The sequence below is a fragment of the Serinus canaria genome, chromosome 9, assembly GCF_022539315.1.
Source record: "Serinus canaria isolate serCan28SL12 chromosome 9, serCan2020, whole genome shotgun sequence".
NCBI lineage: Eukaryota > Metazoa > Chordata > Aves > Passeriformes > Fringillidae > Serinus > Serinus canaria.
In genome coordinates this window covers 9,294,549-9,314,851 of record NC_066323.1, presented here as the reverse complement: position 1 = coordinate 9,314,851, position 20,303 = coordinate 9,294,549, and the positions used below count along the sequence as shown (strand labels likewise).

Genomic DNA, 20,303 nt, shown 5'->3' with positions numbered 1-20,303 from the left:
AGACAATTATATCTACCTAATGGCTATCTAAAATGTGACTTTGTTTAAGAAAAAAGAGCTGAAGGAGAACCTTGAAATAGTCTTTGTTTCTTGAGTAGCCACTGTTAAACCGTGAGAAGTTCTTGGGTTTACATTGTAACATAAGCCCATCACAAAATCGTCACAATGTTTCCTTTGGTTGTCCAAAGTGAAACCTGTTGTTGAAATGGTATTTTGTAGTGCCCTACAGGTCCCTTGGCTAAGGGGTGGTTGGGGAATTAGAAGGCTCTCCAAGGACTGCACCTGCATCTGTTAATACAATAATCTGTGTAATCTGAGCACTGAGCCAAACTGCAGCTTTTGAGTGTGGCTGAGAGGAGTTGCTGCATACTTGGGTCCATAATTGTAATTTAAAAATTGTTCTTCACAACTTCTTTTGGGTTGGTAGCTGTCCTTAAAAGCAGGATGAGAGGTTCTTAAAGATGGGGTTAAAACTTGGGTTACTGATGTGAGCAGTCAGCTTTTCTGTACCAAGTTGTTCCCCACATGGAAGTGATTCTGTGCCATTCTGTTTAGCTGAAGGATAATTGAATGTGGTTTGCAAAGAGGACAGATTCTCTCAGTGGGCAGCAGGTGTCTCTCAAGTGCTTCTGCTCTGTTACTTCCAAGCAGCACAGCTCCTTCCTTGCTGTTTAGGGATCTCTGCCTCTCCTGAAGCCAAGGGGTCTGTTTAGCTGACTACTGTATCTGTGTACAGAACAAAAATTCCATGCATGCCTTCCATAGTTTCAGGCATCTTTTTTCAAAACAGGTTGTGACAAAGCCCTTTTGAGCTCAGATTTCAGTGTAATTTTTCTTTTCAACAAATGCAAAACACAATTGGACATGGATATCTCTTACCAAAATGAGAAACCTTCAAGGCTCTGAGCTAAACCATTCACCATGTAAATGGTAAATGGCATCTTGCTGGAACAACATAGTTCAGGGTCTGTTCTCTCCATATCCAGCAATGAGGAAATGAGTGACACCATCTTTGACTCCTTCACCTGCTGTAGAGTGGTTCAGATGTTATCCTGCCTCTTCCTCTCCCTTTCTGGAGACTTGCACCTACTTGTGCAATAAGGAGGAGCATTTCGTTGTAAATTCTAGTGTCCATCTTTCTTGGTAGTCAAGGACTAACACTTCTTAGCTGATTAGCACTGGCTCCTGGAGGCAGAAGGTTTTTGTTAGGCTATGGTAGTTGCCAACACTTTTCACTTGATAACTGGTTGTGTGCTCTGGCTCAGCTGAACAATGCCAGTGTACAGAGACATAAAGACCAAGATGTGAGTTTGTCAGATTTCATGGCTAAAATGACCTTTCTTTCTTAGGACTGTTGTTTGTTGAAGTCTAACTGGATTTACTTGTAAAGGCCACTAACACAGCATTGAATACTGACAAGAGTCAGTGTTTGTCAGCTGCTGGGTATACAGATCTTTTGAATGAAGTGTTTTGGGGGTGATCAGGTCTGAGACACAGTGGGCTAAATCCCAGAAATTAATCTCATTTTAAGTGAATGAAACATGACTGAAGGTCCTATGAAAAGAGTTCTCATTGAATTCTTTGTATGTGGTTCCAGAAAGGGAACTGTGAAGTCAGGATTGAAATAAGAGAACACATTTGTTTAATGCAGTCTACATTTTTCTCGGGGAATTCATGGCATTCATGAGGTTGAGTATGCTGGAGGTGTGAGTTTGCTGGATGGTACACTTCAGCAGCCTCAGACTTGTGCTTCTGTCTGTTCCTCCTATAGGAATAGTAAAATCCATATAAGGGTGGAGGTTACACAGTCAGAGGATGATAATTTCCTTAAAAGCACCATTGCTTGAACATGACAGAACTACAGCCCACAAACTCACATCGTGTCATAAATATCCAGTTTGTTTTCTCCTGTTGTTACAACTATCTATGAATAAATGTTCTTCCTCTTGGATTTGAACTAAAAGTGTCGTAAACATCACAAAACTGCTAATTTTAGGTAGTGCATCTGCATAGCAGAACATTCTGTAAGGCTTTGCTGTCCTTGTTTTCCTCTGTGAGTCTTCCTTGCTATCACATGCATACAACCCTGCATGCACTCACTCAAGAGCCCATCTTGACTTTTATTGCTGATAATGAAAACAGCACAGTATCGAAGCAAAATGTGATAGAACATAATGCAATAAAACATGACATTTAATTTTTAGAGCAATAAGGTTTTGCCTGAACTTGAAGATTACCTTTTATATTTTTTTAAGCATGGTAATTTTTTTTTCATTGAGCTTTAAATTACTGGAAAAATATACAAAAGAATGTATTTGGTTTTTTTTTTCATTATTCAGAATTCATGAATCAAGGTTTAGATAGAATATTCTAGTCTAGGTTCTTAAGTTTTACCCAAGAACTGCAAGATTAAAATCTCTGGTGTGTTATGAAAGATAATAAATCACCCAGTTACAGTCCCTGGAGGGAGTGGGGGAGCAGGGGTTAATGCTGCTGTTACAGTTTCACTCTGGGATGTTGGATGCACACTTGCCTGGCTGTCAGAGAATGTCTGCAGGCAAGTCACCCGAGTGACCAGAGCAGTATCAATCACATTGCTTGAGTGCAGAATATGTTGCAGGTCCTATTCATATAGCACAAAAAATTCCTTGTCCAATTCTTGGGCTCCCCAAAGCTTTCCAGGGGACCCTGTGTGTAGAATTAAACCTTAACCAGCAGAGTTGCTGCTGTTAATTCTGCTTTTGTTGACTGTTTAGAAGCAGTCCATAGGTTCAGGCTGGGGATGGGAAACACAGCTTGCTGGCCACAGGACTTGGTAAGGCTTTTTTGCCTTCTTGGTTAGTCCCATACAAAAATTAGGCACTAGTAATGGATTTTGGAGCAGATAATTTTCATGCCACTATATTAAATTATCAGAAATGTTATGGTGCAAGAGAATTGTTTCAAAACTGCCTCCTCTTTTCTTCCTTTTGCCATCTTACAAAAAACAGTCAAAATTGTGTGGAGCGAGACGTTGCATCTTCTCTCTTTTTGAAAATGGTCACCTCTTACAGGAGGCACTTCTAAGTAAAATGTTATTGTAAAGTGATACAGAGGCATTAATAAGGATTTGGATGTTTGGAGTTTGCAGTGTGGATGCAGAGCTGAATGAGAAGCTGTGTTGTGAAATAGGAAGAAGAGAAATGATGTATTGACTTGGCTACTGTAAGGTGTCTCTGTTTTCCCAGTCCTGCTCCTTTTGCCAGTGGTCACAGATAGCAAACTTACCTAATTGTTGGTGTTTGTATAGTGGTGGTTCTTTCTGCTGAAGTGGTTTATAAAATATTTATGATTATTGGAAACAGTGTTTAAATTGCCTGTGATTTTCGGTCAGCTTTTTAAAATTATAATGATGCGATGGAAAACATGATCAATTTAAAGTGTTTTGCTTTTTAAAAATGGAAATACTTATTTTTATCATAATTTTTACCACTTTAAATCATGAATTGATCTTTGTTGGTATTGCAGAGTGAGATGTGATTGGATTATGAAGTCAGCCTTATTTTTACATTTTTTGAGCAGTGTTGCAGAGTATCTAAACACTTCATGTACAAAATGAGGAGGTAGATGTTTTATGGATAGAACAAATCTGATTAGAAGAAAGCTTCAATGTGGGATGGAACAGTGCTTGCAAGCATGAACTAAAAATGTTTAATGCTCTCATAGCAGTTGTTAAATCCAGGGGAATGAGAGTCTTGGGGAAGTGGGACTTGAGTTGTAGGATGCTGCTTTTGTCGTCATGCCATACTGTTGGGAAAAGGCTGAGAGCACGAGAGGGAACAATGCAGCCTCTAGAGAGTCCCAAAAGGAAGATGTAGTCTCAGATGATAAGTGTAGGCTACCCAAACATGAAGAACTCTGCATGGCTTCTGTTCAATTTTTCATTTTAGGATGATGCAAGTGAAATAGTAATGTTTCCTGCTTTTGTATGCTTTGTGTTTACATAGCCTTTGATATTTTAAGGCTATATATTTGTTATAAGACAAACAGATCAGATACTTGGATTTTATTCCAGGAAGACTGGGACAGTTTGTTTTCTTTATATCTTCTAACCTACCTTTGTCCAGAAGGCAGATAGCACATGATCTGGGTAATTGAGTGTGAGGCTGCCAGTCACTCTAATGTGATCTGCACCAGTGACTTTTTCAATGTTTGAATTATGAAGAGGAATTTAATGAAATGTATCTGCTTGTTAATTCTTGCATAGGAAAGATTAAAAGGGTTTTGTTTACAATCCAGCACATTTTTTCTTGTCGTATTCAGTCTTCCTGGTAGAGGAGAATGAAGGTCCCTGTCAAAAAAATACTAGCAGAAATCTTACTATAATCAGAAGAAGCCTTAGACTTTCACTGAAGTTGTGCAGGGTTTTATGAATTTGAAAATGAGTTGCCATTACCTGTGTAGAGCATTTGTAAAGAGGATCCTTCAGAGAGTAAAAAACTCTGAATTTTTAAGAGCCTGATGTTGTTTTTTAGAGGTTGGAAAGGACCTGAATACCTGGATGCAAAGAATTGTAGCTGTGGCTTGACAAATAGGGTTGACATAAATTATTAAAAATAAGAGTAAAAATGGACACTTGTAGCAAGCCATATTTCCTACTTTTGTACCTAGCTTCCCATTGTAAAATGAAAGGGCTTCCTCTCCTCTGCAGGACAAAAGTCTTCCACTGGAGTAAACATTGTTTCTCATGGGAATGGACACTGATAGTAAACACCATGTTATACCAAGGCAAAATTATGGAAGTTACATCTCTCCTGACTGCTGTTTTTGCCATGTTAATGGTCCTAGGGAGCCAGAGGGGAAGTGAAACAAAGGAGGGCTTCTGAGCAGTTGTACGTAGGCATCTTTATCAATATGAAGAAAAAAGTCTAAAGCTTCATGGTAATATTTAATTCAGTTCTGAGAACTGGCCAGAACTCTGGGACTCTTGGCTCAAGCTGGCAAAGTAAAAAGCCAGAAGAGCTCTGGCAATGTTCTGCCTCTCTGGGTTCCAATGTCCCAGGTTGTTCAGCATGCCTTTACCACATTTACTCTGCTTACTCTGCTTTACTTATTAAGTCTGATGTTACATACAGCAACCTAGAAGAAGATTTAAAGGAGTTATATTTTTGTTTTCTTTTACCAACTTGTAGTCATGTGGATGTTTCCACAGTATGGAAACGGTGTAGAAAAGCAACACTTTCTGTGAAACAGTATAAAAAAATCCTATGTGCCATTTGTGTGCAGGTAATACAGCACCAGCTTGTAGCATCAGCCTCTCTTCTCAGTGCCTTCTGCTTAACACTTGATTTTAACTGTATTTGCATTTGAAAATTGATGCTAGTATGGCCTAGTGTGATATAGTCAGGAAGAGTTTTATACTTGTAGGATATAAGATAACTGAATAGTATGTTTATCTAGCTGCCTGAAAGTTTCCTGACAGCTAAAGCCCTACAGCTTATAGATGGTTTAGGGCTGGCTGCACAAAATGCATTTTACATCACATCACTATAGCTGGGATTAGCTGAATTTCTTGCTTCCCTGTTTCTCAGTGAATTAAAGGTTGGGATATGTTTTGATTGGGATATTTTCTGCTTTTGTCTGTTTTGTGTGTATTTTGTTGTTTTGTTTAGTTTGTTGTAAAGCAATCCCTTTATTTGCATTTGAAGGCACTTATTTTCTGGTAGACTTCGAACTCCATTATTTTCCTCTCTGCAAGACTGCTGAGTCCTTATGTGCATGTCTGTGCTGTAATTTTTAATTAGATAGGCAGACAGAACATTGACTGAATGTCTCCTAATGTATTTTAAATAATTAAGCAACAAAACAACCACCATACTTGTCCATTGTTCTTCTAAAGTGTTCTTCCCATAGTGCTTGGATGTTGCAGATCAGCTTTGACTTTTATCTTGCTTTTCAGTAGTATAAAAAATCAAATATGGCAGATAAAGGTCTTTGTGAAAATGAGAAAAGTTGAACTAGGTATGACTAAGTTATTATTTTATGGAATTTATTGTTTTGTTATTTATTGTTATAACTTGGAGTTATTATTGTATTGAGACTATAGAGCTGGCCAGGTGGCTGATTCAGTGTGGGTCGGGTTAGGAAAGAACTGGCAGCATTTTGCTCCAGAGAAAGGAATCCCTTTTTTTGTTCATGTATGTTAAGGGGGAAGTGCATGACCCCTTCCTTCTGTAAAAATGTCTTGTGTTCTACAGCCAAATGACTACAAAGCTTTATCAGTTATTATACTGCTATCTTATGAAAAAAGCTCTAAAATATTATAATGCTGGGAAAATATTCTCACTTTGCAGACAGCATATAAAACTATATTTTATAAATTTGTGTTACCTAAAGACAGTACTCCTGGATGTGGTCCTGAGCCTCCTGTTGTGCTTGTTGATGCCACAAGAGCAGTGTTGTCTGTAGTTACCATACAACAAACTGGTGCTTTCTTTCAGGAGCTTGCAGTGACTCTTCTATCATCTTACTAATGAAGGTGATGTCTTTTTTCAGAGCTGTTCTTGTAGATACAGTTGCTAAAACAAGAACTCTGCTGTCCCTTATGTTTTCTTACTTCATAGTTCTGTGTCTTAATTTTTTTTCTTTCTCTGTCCTGCTTTCCAAGGCTGTTACCTGAATTCTCAGCTTTTTTGCTTTGTAAGTGGACAAGCTCTGAGCAATATCTTGTTGCACTTAGCATGTTAAGTGCAATGTTTTCCACTTGGAAAATGGAAGCATGGAATGTGCATACTTCCTTGGCTGATGGGTTTCTATCTATGGAGAAATTTTCTTACCTACTGAAAGACTGGACTTTTTATTAGTCACTCATCCTTTAGACTGGGGTTTGTTGTTGCTGACTGAACTCAGTAACTCGAACGTGCTGAGCTTCTGCTTACAGTTACTAAAATTGAGAAACCTGTATACTGGCTTGAGAAAATACATCTCTATTGGGTGGGACTTTCTCAAGGATGATTTGCTGTTGGTGGAGGTCTAAGCACTGATTGCAAAGAGGCCTTGGAATCTTTCTCTCTGGGAAATTTAGGGCAAATTACTCCTCATGTAAGACAGATTGCAGACTTGACAGCTATACAAGAGCAGGGTCAGACAGAAAAGAGCTGAGTTACCTCTCAGTTTTTCTATGTGCTGTGAACCAGGTGTGATGTTTCTGCTGGAAAGGGAAACTATAAGTTGCTGCTCAAAATAGGTGATTGCTGCCTGCTATATGAACATTTTTTTTGTTTAATTAATATGGATTTATTTAAATATCAAGAGAGATTTCAAAGATGACTGCTTCTTGCTTTCTCACTGCTGGAAAATAGCCCCTCAGGAATAGTGTTTGCCTTTTGGTGTTACTGCTCATGAAGGTGTCTTTTACAGCTATCAACAGTCCATCCATTCTGGCTTTTAACTGCAGAATCCTCCTAAACAAATTTTGTTAAAGTGAAGAGGAGGGAGAGCAGTTAGAATTTACTGTGATTTAAGGGGCTAGTGATTATCACCAAAATTGGGAAGATGACAACTTACTGCAAGTACCACGGATGTATTTTTAATGCTTTCGCCTGAAAATCTCTGGCAGTTATTACAGTAGACTCTGTTTTGAACTTGCATATGTTTTAAATTAAATATATATAAATAAATGTTGAAGGGACATGTTAGCTTTAGTACTTTCTGTTCTGCTGATGAAAAAAACCTAAGCGTTTTGCTGTACATAATTTTAGTGTAACCGAAGAATGCTGAAAATATTAAAAATGGAAACAAAGCCCAAACTGGAAATTATACTGTAAATGGAAACTATGGGAAAAATGGTGAGCTGGCTGCTTGATGTAAGAATTCCAGTACTTTGGGGAAATCAGATTTCTTTTCCCAAAGAGTTTGGAGCTATCAGAAGTTTCTGATTTCCCAAATAACAGACTCTGGTAGCTTCTATGGATTGTGAGGACCAATTATTTCTATTAATTTTGTGCTCATACTAAAGTCTTGAGCATGTTTGAGAGTGCAAATTGGGACCTGTAATTGGCCATTAGTCCAATTAAATCATTTTCAGCTCAACTAAACTGTGAATATGTGCAGGTGTAGCCAGTAGTGTTGTCTCTGCTGTCTGTTATATATTTGCTTGTATTTTCTTGTGAAATAGCTGTTCTGTGTGTGATTTCTCTACTTCCTGTGAACTACATTGGATGGGGGGAGGCTTTCGCTGAAGTTTCCATGATCATTTAAAAGGAAGCTTGTTCATATAAATTGTAGGGATGTTCCAGGCATTGTGTATCCTGTTTTTCTTACGATCATTGATTATGTGTTGTGTTGTTTTGATTAAATAGTCCATTTTCCTAGTTTGAAAAGAAAAAGGGGCAGTTTTCAGTGAATAATCTGGCAACACTCAGCTTATGTATATGTAATGGAGATGAAATTCAAGTGGGTGAAATTCTGCCCATCTCTACAGTAAAGGGATAATTTCCATACATGGAATTTTTAATCATGCCTTATGGAATGGGCTTGTACATTGGTCTCTAGAGTGAGTGATTCTTCTTGTGTTTTATACGCCCTTAGAGAACAAGGGAAGCTCCTATGTGCATACTCAGTCTCAGGAGAGGAATGTATCTGTAGGAGGGAACACAGTGAGCTTGTGTGCTGCTCTGTTTACAGACATTTACACTGAAACCAGTGAGCTTGTATCCCTCTGCTGCTTCCATTGTGGAGCATCAACCTACAAAGTTTTGTCTTCTTGCCAGTGCAAATGTTAGTGTAGTGTTTGTACAGAAACACTTTTCTTATAAAGATATGCTTTGAAGAGACTGAAGGTGATGAGAACTGAAGTCAGATACTTAAACTGATTTAGCTTTTATTTATTTCCCTCTTCCTTAGGCTACAGTTCTGCATGAGTCATTTGTCATGGAATGAAGTTGTGGTTGCCACCATGGGGTTGGGGTTAAAGTAGAGGAGACTTTGAAGGAGAGGAATTAATATAAATTTATAAGATATTGCTCACATAAATAACAGAAAACAATAGTATTTATACCCTCTTGCAGTGCAGTTATCTAGAATAATACGTACAGTAATGCTGTAGGGACATGGCTGCCATTCCACTATACATAGCTGACTTGTTCTTCTGTTTTATCAACCTCATTCTCGGTGAGCAGCAATGTATCCAGCAGAATGGCCGATGATGCTTGGATGGGTGAGCTCCTCAGCCTCATTGGGCTCTGGTACATAATGGGGTTAATCCCATTTCTCATCCCATTCATGACAAAGAGCTTGGAATTTTCTGCTACAGAGCTTCTGAAAGAGATCCTGCTGGAGTGCTGCCGAAGGGCCTTGATAGGCTTTGTGGTCCGATAGTTGCAAGTGATGTACCTGCTGAAAGCCTCCCTAAATGTTTTGTTGAAGAGTGTATATACAAGAGGGTTCACTCCTGAGGATACATACCCTATCCAAACAAATATTTCCAAAAGCTTTTGAAAAACCTCCTTATTGCAGGAGTTGCACAGAACTGAGCTGATGTTTGTTATGAAGAATGGGCACCACATCAGCAAGAAAAGAAAAAACACAATCCCCAGAACTTTTGATGCCCTTTGTTCATTGGTTATCGTTTGCATGGACTTCCTCCCAATTGTGGATGTCCTGCCGATAGGCATGTCACTGGACAGAGTCTGGTCCTTTCTGGAGCCATTTAGCATGGCCACCTTTTCTGGTGAGGAGGCAGGTGTTGTGTCACGCTGAAAGACTGTGGACACTGTTGACCAGGTGAAGCGCTGAGGCGGCTTGTTGATCAAATAGGCCTTTTTGCGCAGCACTTGGATTGTCAGTAAATAAGTGACAATCATGATAGCGAGGGGAATGAAGAAGGAAGCCACTGATCCGTACAGAATGAAGTCATGAAAACGATCAGGCATCAGGAGACACGTGATGTTTGTAGAGTTGCCATTTCCATCCTCAATGCCTCTGATAGGGACTGGAATTGCAATGCCTGTAGGAGAAAAAACAAGTGCTTCAGCAGAGAGTAATCACTTACAATCACTTCACTGGGCCTGAAGCCTCAGGGTTTCTAAGGAAAGGTGATTCCTGAGCTCTGGAGCAGGCACAGGAACACAACGTGAGCATCACGTGGGTAATTGGGCAAACAGTACTTTGTAAGACTTGGCAGGCTGAGCTTTAGCAGAGTGCCCTTTCTAAGGAGATTGGGCCTAACTCATAGAGATTGAGGAAGCAGTATGAAGTTGCCAACTTTTCAAGTGTAAAACACATTAATTGCTTTGACTCTAGTTATTAGAATTAGTATGGCTTTTCCTCCAGTGAAATATGTTTCCCTAATGCCATCTCCCCCTTTTTTTGTCTCTTCTCCAGGGTAACCTTTGCACTTTTTGAAGGGCAATTTTGTAAATACATGAATCTTGTCTTTCCCTCTTCTATTAACCAGATCAAGCGACTGAACACAGACAGCTGACTTTTTTCACCCTGCTCGACTCTTTCATATATACAAGTAGCTAAATAGTTGCCAGAATTATGCAGTGTATGTTTGAGATGGATTTGTTGTTTAAAGTCTCCTGCATATTTAGGAGTGTTTAAATGAGGCTGGCTAGCTCTGTAATTCACCACTCGTTTAAAAAAAATGTTAACAGTCTTGTCTTTTAAATGAATTTTTTATAACCACTAAATTACAGTCAGCACTTCATTTGCCAGCAGTCTGACATTACAACAAAAACAACAGGTTCCTTGCTGTCTGGTGAAGGTGATTTGTGAAGTTTTCTGATACCACTTAATGAGGTATAAGGGATTTACTGTATTCCTCTGCTACTCAGCTTACTGAAGTTGGTTTAAAGCAGCAAGAGCAAAATGGGTTACCCTTTTGCAACTTGATCCTTTTCTTAATTAGAAGTACACCTTCAGATACAAAAAGCATTTAAAATAAAGATTGAACCAAATTAACCTTTCATTTGGAGAACCTAGCTCAACTGCAGAGTAGTTTTATGTTAGATAAAAAGAAATTGAAAAGTACAGTGCTGTTTAATGGCAATAAATCACACATTAAAAGGTCAACTTGTGTCTTGTCAAGTTGCTTTTTTTCTGGAGTGGCGGGGGGGGGTGGGGTGAGTTGGGTTGGTGATAGAATAGAGATAGCATCTTTTCTCCTATCATCACAGCTCTTCCAGATTTTTTTTCAACTCAGAAATTTGGGGTTTGCCTTATCCGAGAAGTGGCTGTACCCATTTCGTATGCATCGCTGGCCTTAATAAGGCAGAATAATTTTGTTTGGTCTTGCACACAGAGCATACACCACTAAGGCTGTCTGGAGCTTGTATTAAATTATTTGAATTAAATGTTTTCACTTCCTTAGCTCATTTAACAGATTCATTTTTCAAGCATTAAAGACAGACGACATGCTACATGCACATCACAGAGACACTGATATCATAGACATAGATGTCATTGTATGTTGGTATAAACTTCTTCATTTAAACTGTTCAGGGTTTGTTGTTTTGATTGTTTGAGGGTTTTTTGTTAGACATTAGCCTTTCTATAAGCTGTCTCAGCCTTCAGTGTTAGCCTGGATGTTACCAGATTCATATATTTGCTATAAATAATTAGCCCTTTTTGTACTTCCTTTATGCAAAATTTTACCAACATCTGTTCAAGTCTTAAAGTTGTGTTTGGGACAAAATATAGCACCACGGGAACATGAAATTTTGCTTTCCCAGGATACATACTGTGCATGCAGATATTGCTTTGTGATTTTTGAGCTTTCAGGACCATGAAGAGGAGTGATGATTAATACTGTGACTCAATTCTTGGCCTTTCTCGTGAGCCTAATAAGGAGCAGTGGTTCAGGCAAATTTTTATGATGTAGCTATGTATGATCCAAGAGGTGGACTTCAACCAGCCTAAGTGTTATGGTCCTCCAATCAATAGTACTTGGCCAAATTTTCCATTTTCACCACATTTCACCTATTGTTTTGGACATGAAAAGCTTCTGTGTTCCTTTTCCAGTCTCCAGGCCCCACATACCTATTGAAATGAGCCAAACCACGATGATTTTGATGATTGTTGTAGCCCATGAATTGTACTGGCTGGCCTGGATTGGCTTTTTTATCGCAATGTAGCGGTCCAGGGAGATGGCACAGAGGTGCATGATGGAAGCTGTGGAAAAGAGGACATCAAGGAACAGCCAGATAGGACACAAGGCAGTTGGTAAAGGCCAGGTATTGTCTGAAAGAGAACAAAAAACTCATTAGAATTTACGCTTTTTGAGAACTTTCAGTGTGTCATTTTCCTGTGGCATCAGTATGGTTGAAAAGTTCATAGTGCTACAGGAACTGAGCTTTGTCACTGCCTCAGATGGGTTCTGTGCTGTATTGTTATTAGCTCCTAACTGGCATGGTTGCTGCCATCGTATTCATCAGGCTACCTGTGTGCTATAAACCTTTCCCTGTCTTTTTGTCCTTTTGTGGCAAGGACTCTGGATTAAAAAGTTTATTAAAAGGGACCATGACTGTTTGGTTCTTGTGAGCCTACTGTAAAGTTATTATTTTCAGCTGTTTCTGCCTGAGAGTCTTGTGATACGAAGTTATATTAAATGGAGGAGATAATGAGTCATAACCAAAGTATTAGTTAGTCATTGTAGAACCACTGTTGAATCTTAGGAGTGATATTGAAGAATCTTGTTTACACATCTTTAAAATGAGTTTGCTGTGTTGTGCCACTTGGCCATATACACTTGAACACTAATGTGACAGACTAGGGCTGCTCTGTCTCAGTAATGATTTTATAAAAATTGAACATTTTTTTGCATGTCCTTTTTTTCTGCTTCCCCAAGAGCCACGGCTTGGATTATAAGTCTGGCATCCTGTTTCTTAGAGTAGTTATCTGTCCTTAATATTAATCTTTATAGCAATCATATGGTCTGTCCAGTGCACTGATAAGGGTTTTATAGTGTTCAGATTTTTGAGAGCTATATCTCCCCTATCAATGTCTGCAATACCAAATGAACTTTAATGGAAATTTATTTATTTTTAAAGTGGTCTATTTACTCATTACTGGTCTATTAACTGATTTTTTTTTAACTGGTCTATTTTCACTCAGAAGTAGCTTCTCTTACAATCCAGTGTGAGCAGTGTTCAGTTTGAGGTGCACTTAAGTGCTGTGTGTCTATAAGGATGTTCTGTAGTCCCAGGGAAGAATGTGTGAATGAGGAAGATTTTTCTGTTTCTCATGGTAGAAGTTGATCTACTAAGTGTATTTTCCTCCCTTATAAAATTCAGCTGTACTCAATCAGTAAGTACATTATTAGTATTGCCGGGGAAATCAGTTCTTTGTCGAATGATGGTTAGGGGGGAAAAAATTACATTTCTAATAAATCAGACTGGTTTTAATTTCCTTGGTCAGCATAAATAGACCTGTGTGCTGAGAACACCAAATGAGCTGGACTTTTGTAATGTTCAGTTTTATCAGTGTAGTAACATTGCAGTCATTTGGGATTAAAACATTTTTTCGTAACGTGACTGATTGATGAAAATGATAACGGTGCGCTTTGACTTGAATTATAAACTCCAGTGGATGGAAAATTTTACGAATACAAACAAGTGCTTGTCTGTACTCTTACCTAGGCTGGGAAACCTTCTGTGTTAAACAAAGAGAAGGGATGGATGGAGCCCTGAATTGAACTTCAGCCATCCCCAAAGCAGAGGACTCCAGTGAGGATGATGTAGGCAGTGAGGCAGAAGGGGAAGAGGCAGTCTGCTTTCAATTTATTAACCAGAAAATTTTAGTATCTTCCATAATTATTTCCTAAAATAGACTCTGTCATTGAAATTATTCTTCAAAAAACTTAATCTGTCAGGCAGGTATGAGAAAATTGTAATTAGTAAATTATGAAACATTTACTCATCTTTAGTTTTCATGCCTAGACTTTTAGCTGTCAGTAAGGTACCGTGCATTTCTGAAACAGATTTCCTTTAAAAAGAAAAACCAAAATGTATTGTGGCTTATGTAACCAGCTGTAATTAAAAAAAAAAAACAAAAACCACAGTTAAAAGAAGTAACTGATTTGATGGGCTTGAAATGTTTCTGCTCACTCCAGAAAATTGACAGCTTCTTTTGACTTTGTGATGAAGGATTAGTTTCAGATAAAACATGAACAATAGAAAACGTGTTCTACAACTTGAAGGATGGCAGATAACACAGCTGGATTTCAAGTGAACAGCTAATACTTCTTTTGGGTAGTACTTGTATGCCATTCCCTGGATTATAACTGCCTTGAGTTGTGGAGAATCCCAGTGTAGGAAGTCTTTCCTTTTTTAGCTAATTTACTGTTTGCGGAAGAAAATACTTTGCAACGAAATGTTTATGTTCTTACACTCAGACTCCTAAATTAAAATTGTTGTGTATGCTTGTACCAGAGTACATTTTGGTTGCTCTGCTGAGAATAAATAAAGTGCTGCTTATGGCACTATACCTGCAAGTGAGTTTACAGATTGATTTATTTACTTATTTTTAAAAGGGGCAGTTCTTTATTACAGATACAGTCCATTTCTGAAGATTTTTTGTGAATGTTCTGTCAGGGTGTGGGGCCAATGCCTGTAGCAGATTTTGATTTTGAACACCCTGTGACACATTAGCTTGTACAGTCAGGATCTTATGTGACTGCACTTCTGTTCACACCTTTTCCTTCAAATCTTTGCCACATAATTAGATATCAATCCCAAATCAGAAGCATAATATTTGTGCTCTGTATCTAGAAGCTGCACCCAGCTCTTTCATTATTATGGAAACATTCCTGTGTGGAGGTGCCAGGAGGCTGGATTTAGTTTGCTGTCTGGCTGTCAATGACTTCTTTGTTCATGTAGTTGTCTGGCTAATGTAGCTTCAAGATTTAGACTTGTTATGTATTTAATGTCTGTTCTGTCTTCATTCCAGTAACTCCTCATGTTTTGCTCATGCTTTGAACTTCTATAAACACCTCAACATCTTCTCCCAGTTGGTGAAGAGGCAAAGCAGTTTTTCTGGTTGGCTGCCAAACAGAGACTTGTGTGCAAGAAATTTCAGTTTTAACCACTGTTGTGTGGAAGGCGGGTTATGGTCTTAATTAATTATAATTTATTTTACTACTTTCTGGTAAATTTCCTGCACCATGAAAGACATTTTTGTTTGACTTTTGAATTAAGATTCCTAGCATGCTTTAAACTGTTGTAACCAGGGTTTAGCAGTGGATTAATTGAGAGATTATGGAGCAATAGAGTCCTTATGAAGTTATAAAGGAAAGATTTGTTAGTCTAGCAGAATGAAAATAATAATGAAATCCAACCAAGAAAACTCCACCACTACCAAAAACCTACTCCACAAAATCCAGGATTTGCCTTCCCTTTATATTGATTGCTAGTAAACACTAGTACTTTTTATGGCTAGTAGCTTTATTGTTGTTAGTAATGAGACCTGTGGCAGGCACTAAGTCATTACAGCATCCACGTGTAAGTATGGAAATGCATATCTGCTTCTTGCCTCCCACTCATGTGCACATACATGTTTTCTATAAGTGACTGGGTTTTTTGAGTTAGAAATCACTGTCTTACTTATGTATATTCAGTTTTCTTTTTAGAAACTATTGCTTTGGGAAAAAAAATCCCTAATCTATGATGTCACTGCTGAATTCTGACCTCCTGTTCACAATTCTGTTTAGGGAAAAGAAGTCTGTGACACAGAGAAATTCTCAAGGCATTTAATGAATGAATAAACACATTTGTTAAATCATTACGTTTCTTGAAAAACCTGCCTCATTGATTTTTTTTTTCCATTTATGATATGAAAATAAACCATTTAAAATGTATTCTTAAAGAAAATTTAGCAGTAAAAGAGAGAGACTTTCCCATGGAGTTGCCTCTAATTAGTTGTCACAAGCAGTATCTGAAATAAAGCTGTATGTTAGGGGCTGTGGAAAAATCATGCTTGTTCTGTAAGGACTAATGAGAAAGAAGATGTCACATCCAATGTTTGTTCATGTGAAAAAGACCTGTTTTCTTTCATATGAAACAGACAAAAGGACAAATATGGATCTCAAACATTAGGTACATGGATTGAGGCTTCCTTGGCTTGACAGATGATTTACTTGTGATATTATATGAACCTGTGGCTTTCCCCGGGGTGGGAGGAAATCAGTTTCTCTGAAAGCAGTGCTGATAAAGTTTGTCATCACTGATAGTGCCAGGGACCAACTCTGACTGACCATGTAAATATATGACTGCTCATGGAGTCAATAGTCAGGTAAAATCAGATCCATTACTCATAAAAAGTTTAAAACCTGTTCAATGTACGAAATAGATACCTAGCCTTGATTTAAAGTTTTTTAAGAGAATACTGCCTGCAATTAGTGTAATATAATACAACAAATACCAGCATTGTGCTGATGTTGTTAAAAATTATATTACACTGTACAAAAAGTATTCCTCTGTGCTTCAGCTCATATTTGAATACTTCAAAGTCTTGGATGATTTTTGAATGTTTTGTTTCAAAGGAAACAATATCCACATAGTTGTACTTCCCATAAAGACTTAGGCTGTATTAAGGTGAGAGGGAGAGAAGCTTTAGCAGCTGTCATCCAAGTGATTTTTAAAATTGTAACGCTGGAAAGCAAACAACTTTTCTGTTTAAATTAGACCTCCCAAAATTGTACCCCATATGCAAACCTGATGAAACAAACATGCTGCACTTACCAAATAATATTATGAGAAGAGCAATTGGCATCACAAACAGACCCACGAGCAAATCTGCCACCGCCAAGGATGTCAGAAAGTAGTTGGTAGCATACTGCAACTTCTTCTCCAGGGACACAGCCAGAATGACAAGTATGTTCCCCCCAATGGTGGGGATTATCAGCAGGAGGATCAGCAGGGCTGCCCAGTGCACTTTGTTTCCTTGTTCCTCACTTGGGTAGTCCTGCTTGGGTGCTCCTGTTACCGAGAGAGGCGACAAAGATCCATTGCCAGCTCCAGGTCCGTTCAAGGAGTGTAAAGGATGGGACATTTTTGTGTGCAGAGGAATGTCTTCGGGGGCTGTGTTTTGTGCAGGAGTCGCGTACGGTGTAAGAGTTCTCTGTTCCTCTCTGGTCCAGGATGATCCTGAAGATAGGCCAGCATGGTCAGTCTAGTGGACTGGTCATCTGCTATTTCGAGATACTGTAACCATGTCCAAGCTGGTATCCAATTTTTTTATTCTATGCCTTGATGGGCACAAAAGAGTTTTAAAAATGCAGGTCCTGTCTTGTGTCCATCTCTGGTTGGTAGGGTTCAGGGGTCTGGTCTCTATAGCAATGTTCAGATTTCAGAAGATTAAAAGGAAAAAATCAGTAGCTGTCAAAAATAAGCAGGGCATTAGCTTCCCTTTTTTTTTTTTTCCTGCAGCAGTAAAGAATGATAGATGAATCTGAATGCAAAATAATTCCCTTTAGGTGCAGTCTATGTAGATTTGCTCCTTCTGAGTACAAACTGGTGCAGAGGCAGATGCTCGAGTTGTGTATGTGCAACTCCTCCTCTCCCGAGTGTCTAGTCTCTGGCAGCATGTGCGTAGGCAGACAGCAGTTCCCATATTTCCCCTTATTAAGAATCTATTTCTCCTCAGAGGGTAACCCCAAAAATATCTTCAGAAATTATGTATGAGGTTTCCGTTTTAATCTCAGCACTTCCTAATTTATCAGGTGAGGGTCAGGAAGCTGCAGACAATAAAACACTGCTGACAGTCTCAAGGGGACCATAGAGATTTATCGAACTGAGACATCTAAATTTACTCCTTACTTGAAGGGGTCGGGGTGAGTAAAATGCTTGTTTTTGTAATCCGAGCAAGGCTTTTATTAAGCACAGCCCGTTCTCTCCCTCTGTCTTTCTCTGTCTCTGTCAACTCTTTCCCCTTTCAAGCAGAGACTCAAACAGCTGCTCCTACATTAGGCTGAACAAATACTCAGTTACTGAGAAAATTTGATGTGTTGCAGTTTTCAGGTGAAGAAAGCCTTACCTCTTTCTCTTGCATTTTAGTAGAGTTCACTTTGCATCCAGGAAGATCCTTTATAATTTTCTTTTTCATCATATGGTGGAAGTTGAGATTTTTCACTACTTTCTGGAAAACAAGTTGCTAATTTATTTTTGGCTTTTATAATATTTCTGAAGCTTGTTTCTTTGTGTGCTTTTTTTTTAGCACATTTCTTCTATCACGAAGATTAAGAATTTCTATTTTGGGAAAACTGTATTTCTTCTCATCCAGGTATTTTCTCTAACTCTGAAATGGAGGAAAAGAATAATTCTTAGCACATGTAAAAAAGGATAGAAATAAGGTTGTGTTCGTTTTGCTGTCCTTTAACTTCCATTCTTAGTTGATTCTACTTAGATGATCAGCAGAGTCTGTGTGCAGTTCTCTCTTTGCTCACAAGCAGAGCTCACCGTTTGCTGGTACTCTTGTTCCTTGAGTGACTCCTTCCAGTGTATCCAGCTCCAGTGGTTGGAAAGCAGGGAAGGGACTGGGTGGGGGTTTGGCTGGAAATGAGACAGAGAGGGTTAATTGATTCACGCTCCAGCACTACAGTGTGTGCTCCCTGGAGCTGTATCAGGATGTGCAGGTCCTAGAAATGACCCTTCACACTACAACATTCTGTCTCTGTGCACCATAGCGTGGCTGGCTGGCTGGCTGGCTGCTGCTCACTCTCTGGGCTCTCTTGCTCACTTGCTTTCTGGATGGAAGCACAGTTAACCCTAAAAAGTTCTGCAGCCCTGTAAACACTCCAGATTTTTTCTTGCCTAACTTTGTAAATGTATTGTCTAGCATGCTCACTTTAAGTGTGTGCACTGTTACTTTAAAATTTTTCTTCTGCAGCTGCTTTTTATTATCCTGAGTGTTCTCTTTTGTTACCTTCCAACTTTCAGTCAGATGTGTGTATAGCCTCAGCGTCATCTTATAGTTCTGCATTAAAATGGAAATAGAGTTCACTTCCAAGGACATTAGCTGCAAAATTGGGTAATAAGTCCTTGAGTAAAGGCCAGAAGAGACCATGAGATCATGGTTTGACCCTCTGTATGACACCAGTCATTACATTCCATGAATTGCTAGTGCTTACCAGCCTTGAGCTGGAAATCAGGTCCTCAGTGAACTGTGCATCAATTCATATTCCTCTAAAAAAGAAAAAAAATTTGTCTCTGGAATGCAGGTAATGTGGGGCCAAAGAGAGAAGGCTGTTGTCAGAAATTAACAGAAATACTTAATATATTCAGATCATACCACAAAATTTTCAGTAGCTTTCACTTGTTCCTTACTTTTCCTGTTTAAAGGAAACTGTCAATGAGATTCCATGCTGTATTCATTTGCAATTAAGAGTTGATTTTTTTATTAATTAGGAAAGTATATATTTAAAAAAAAAAAGCCAGCTATGGTAATACCGTTTCCTTACATGGCCACCTTCCTATTGTCACCACTGACAGAACTGAGAGAGCAGAGCACATGAAAACATATAAAAAGTGGAAATTGAGACAGGACAATACCTTATTTGGCTAATTGGTGTTTGGATTCCATTTTTCTTAAGCTCCCCTACGTCTAATCAAGTTCTGTTTTATATTTTATAAATCTTGAAGGATATCCTGACATTAATCTAGCTGTACATGAAATTTTTACTGCAGATGAAAACATTTATATCTAATTGAAAAGGAAATTATTCTTAAAATCCAGATAAAACCAATTATCTTAGGAACTTGCGGAAGATGATCCAAGTCTAGTGGTAGATTGGCTTGCAAGCATTTTTACCTCTTTGGTGCATTGTTTAATTTCAGAGGGATGAAATACATACCTGCCCTTTATGATGTTTTCTGAACTTTACCAGGTTTGAATCATTTGAGAAACATACCCTGCTGTATATGTATTACAGACCTGCAGCAAATTCTTCTCTGTATCTTCTGGCCAGGCTTTTTGTGCAGGCCACTGCCTGCCCCCATGCTCAGATGTGTTAATGATGGTAAAACTTAAATCTTGTGAGACTCCACTCCTGGTCCACTGTAAACTGAATATTTGAACCACAAATAGATATTATTTTTATTTCTCATCTCTTGCTGTTACTTCTGTTTTCAAACTGCCAGTGTGTTTTTATAGAGCCATGTCCCCATCAGATATGAGCTGTCTCTGGTGAGTGCAGTTCAGTCAGTACCCATCATTCAAGTTCATTTGCTGTGCTGTACATGAGATAGTTGCAGGAAATTCCTGGTTTGGGAATAGCTGGGGTCATTTTTGTCCAGAGAGAGACCGAATGTTTAGTCTACACTGAATAT

The 20,303-nt window shown here is 38.6% G+C and overlaps 2 protein-coding genes across 3 annotated transcripts in view; one reads left to right on the top strand and one right to left on the bottom strand.

The window, feature by feature from the left end:
* The window catches only part of PSMD1 (proteasome 26S subunit, non-ATPase 1), a 57,408-nt gene that overhangs the window by 15,141 nt on the left and 21,964 nt on the right, over positions 1-20,303 (top strand). The gene's annotated exons all lie outside the window — the stretch shown is intronic.
* Positions 7,902-17,981, bottom strand: HTR2B (5-hydroxytryptamine receptor 2B). Its single transcript, XM_009089116.4, has 3 exons — positions 16,719-17,981; positions 12,022-12,222; positions 7,902-9,985 (listed from the first exon to the last, which is right to left on the bottom strand). The coding sequence occupies exons 1-3, from the start codon at positions 17,026-17,028 to the stop codon at positions 9,105-9,107; spliced, it is 1,392 nt and encodes a 463-aa protein (XP_009087364.1). The 5' UTR covers positions 17,029-17,981; the 3' UTR covers positions 7,902-9,104.

Bases quoted from the DNA above. Each gene is read 5' to 3' on its own strand.
- HTR2B (XM_009089116.4), bottom strand. From the start codon at position 17,028: ATGTCCCATCCTTTACACTCCTTGAACGGACCTGGAGCTGGCAATGGA. The intron at 12,223-16,718 runs GTAAGTGCAGCA...GTTCTCTTTCAG, and splicing joins TCTTCTCATAATATTATTTG to ACAATACCTGGCCTTTACCA. The intron at 9,986-12,021 runs GTATGTGGGGCC...TTTCTCCTACAG, and splicing joins GGTTTGGCTCATTTCAATAG to GCATTGCAATTCCAGTCCCT.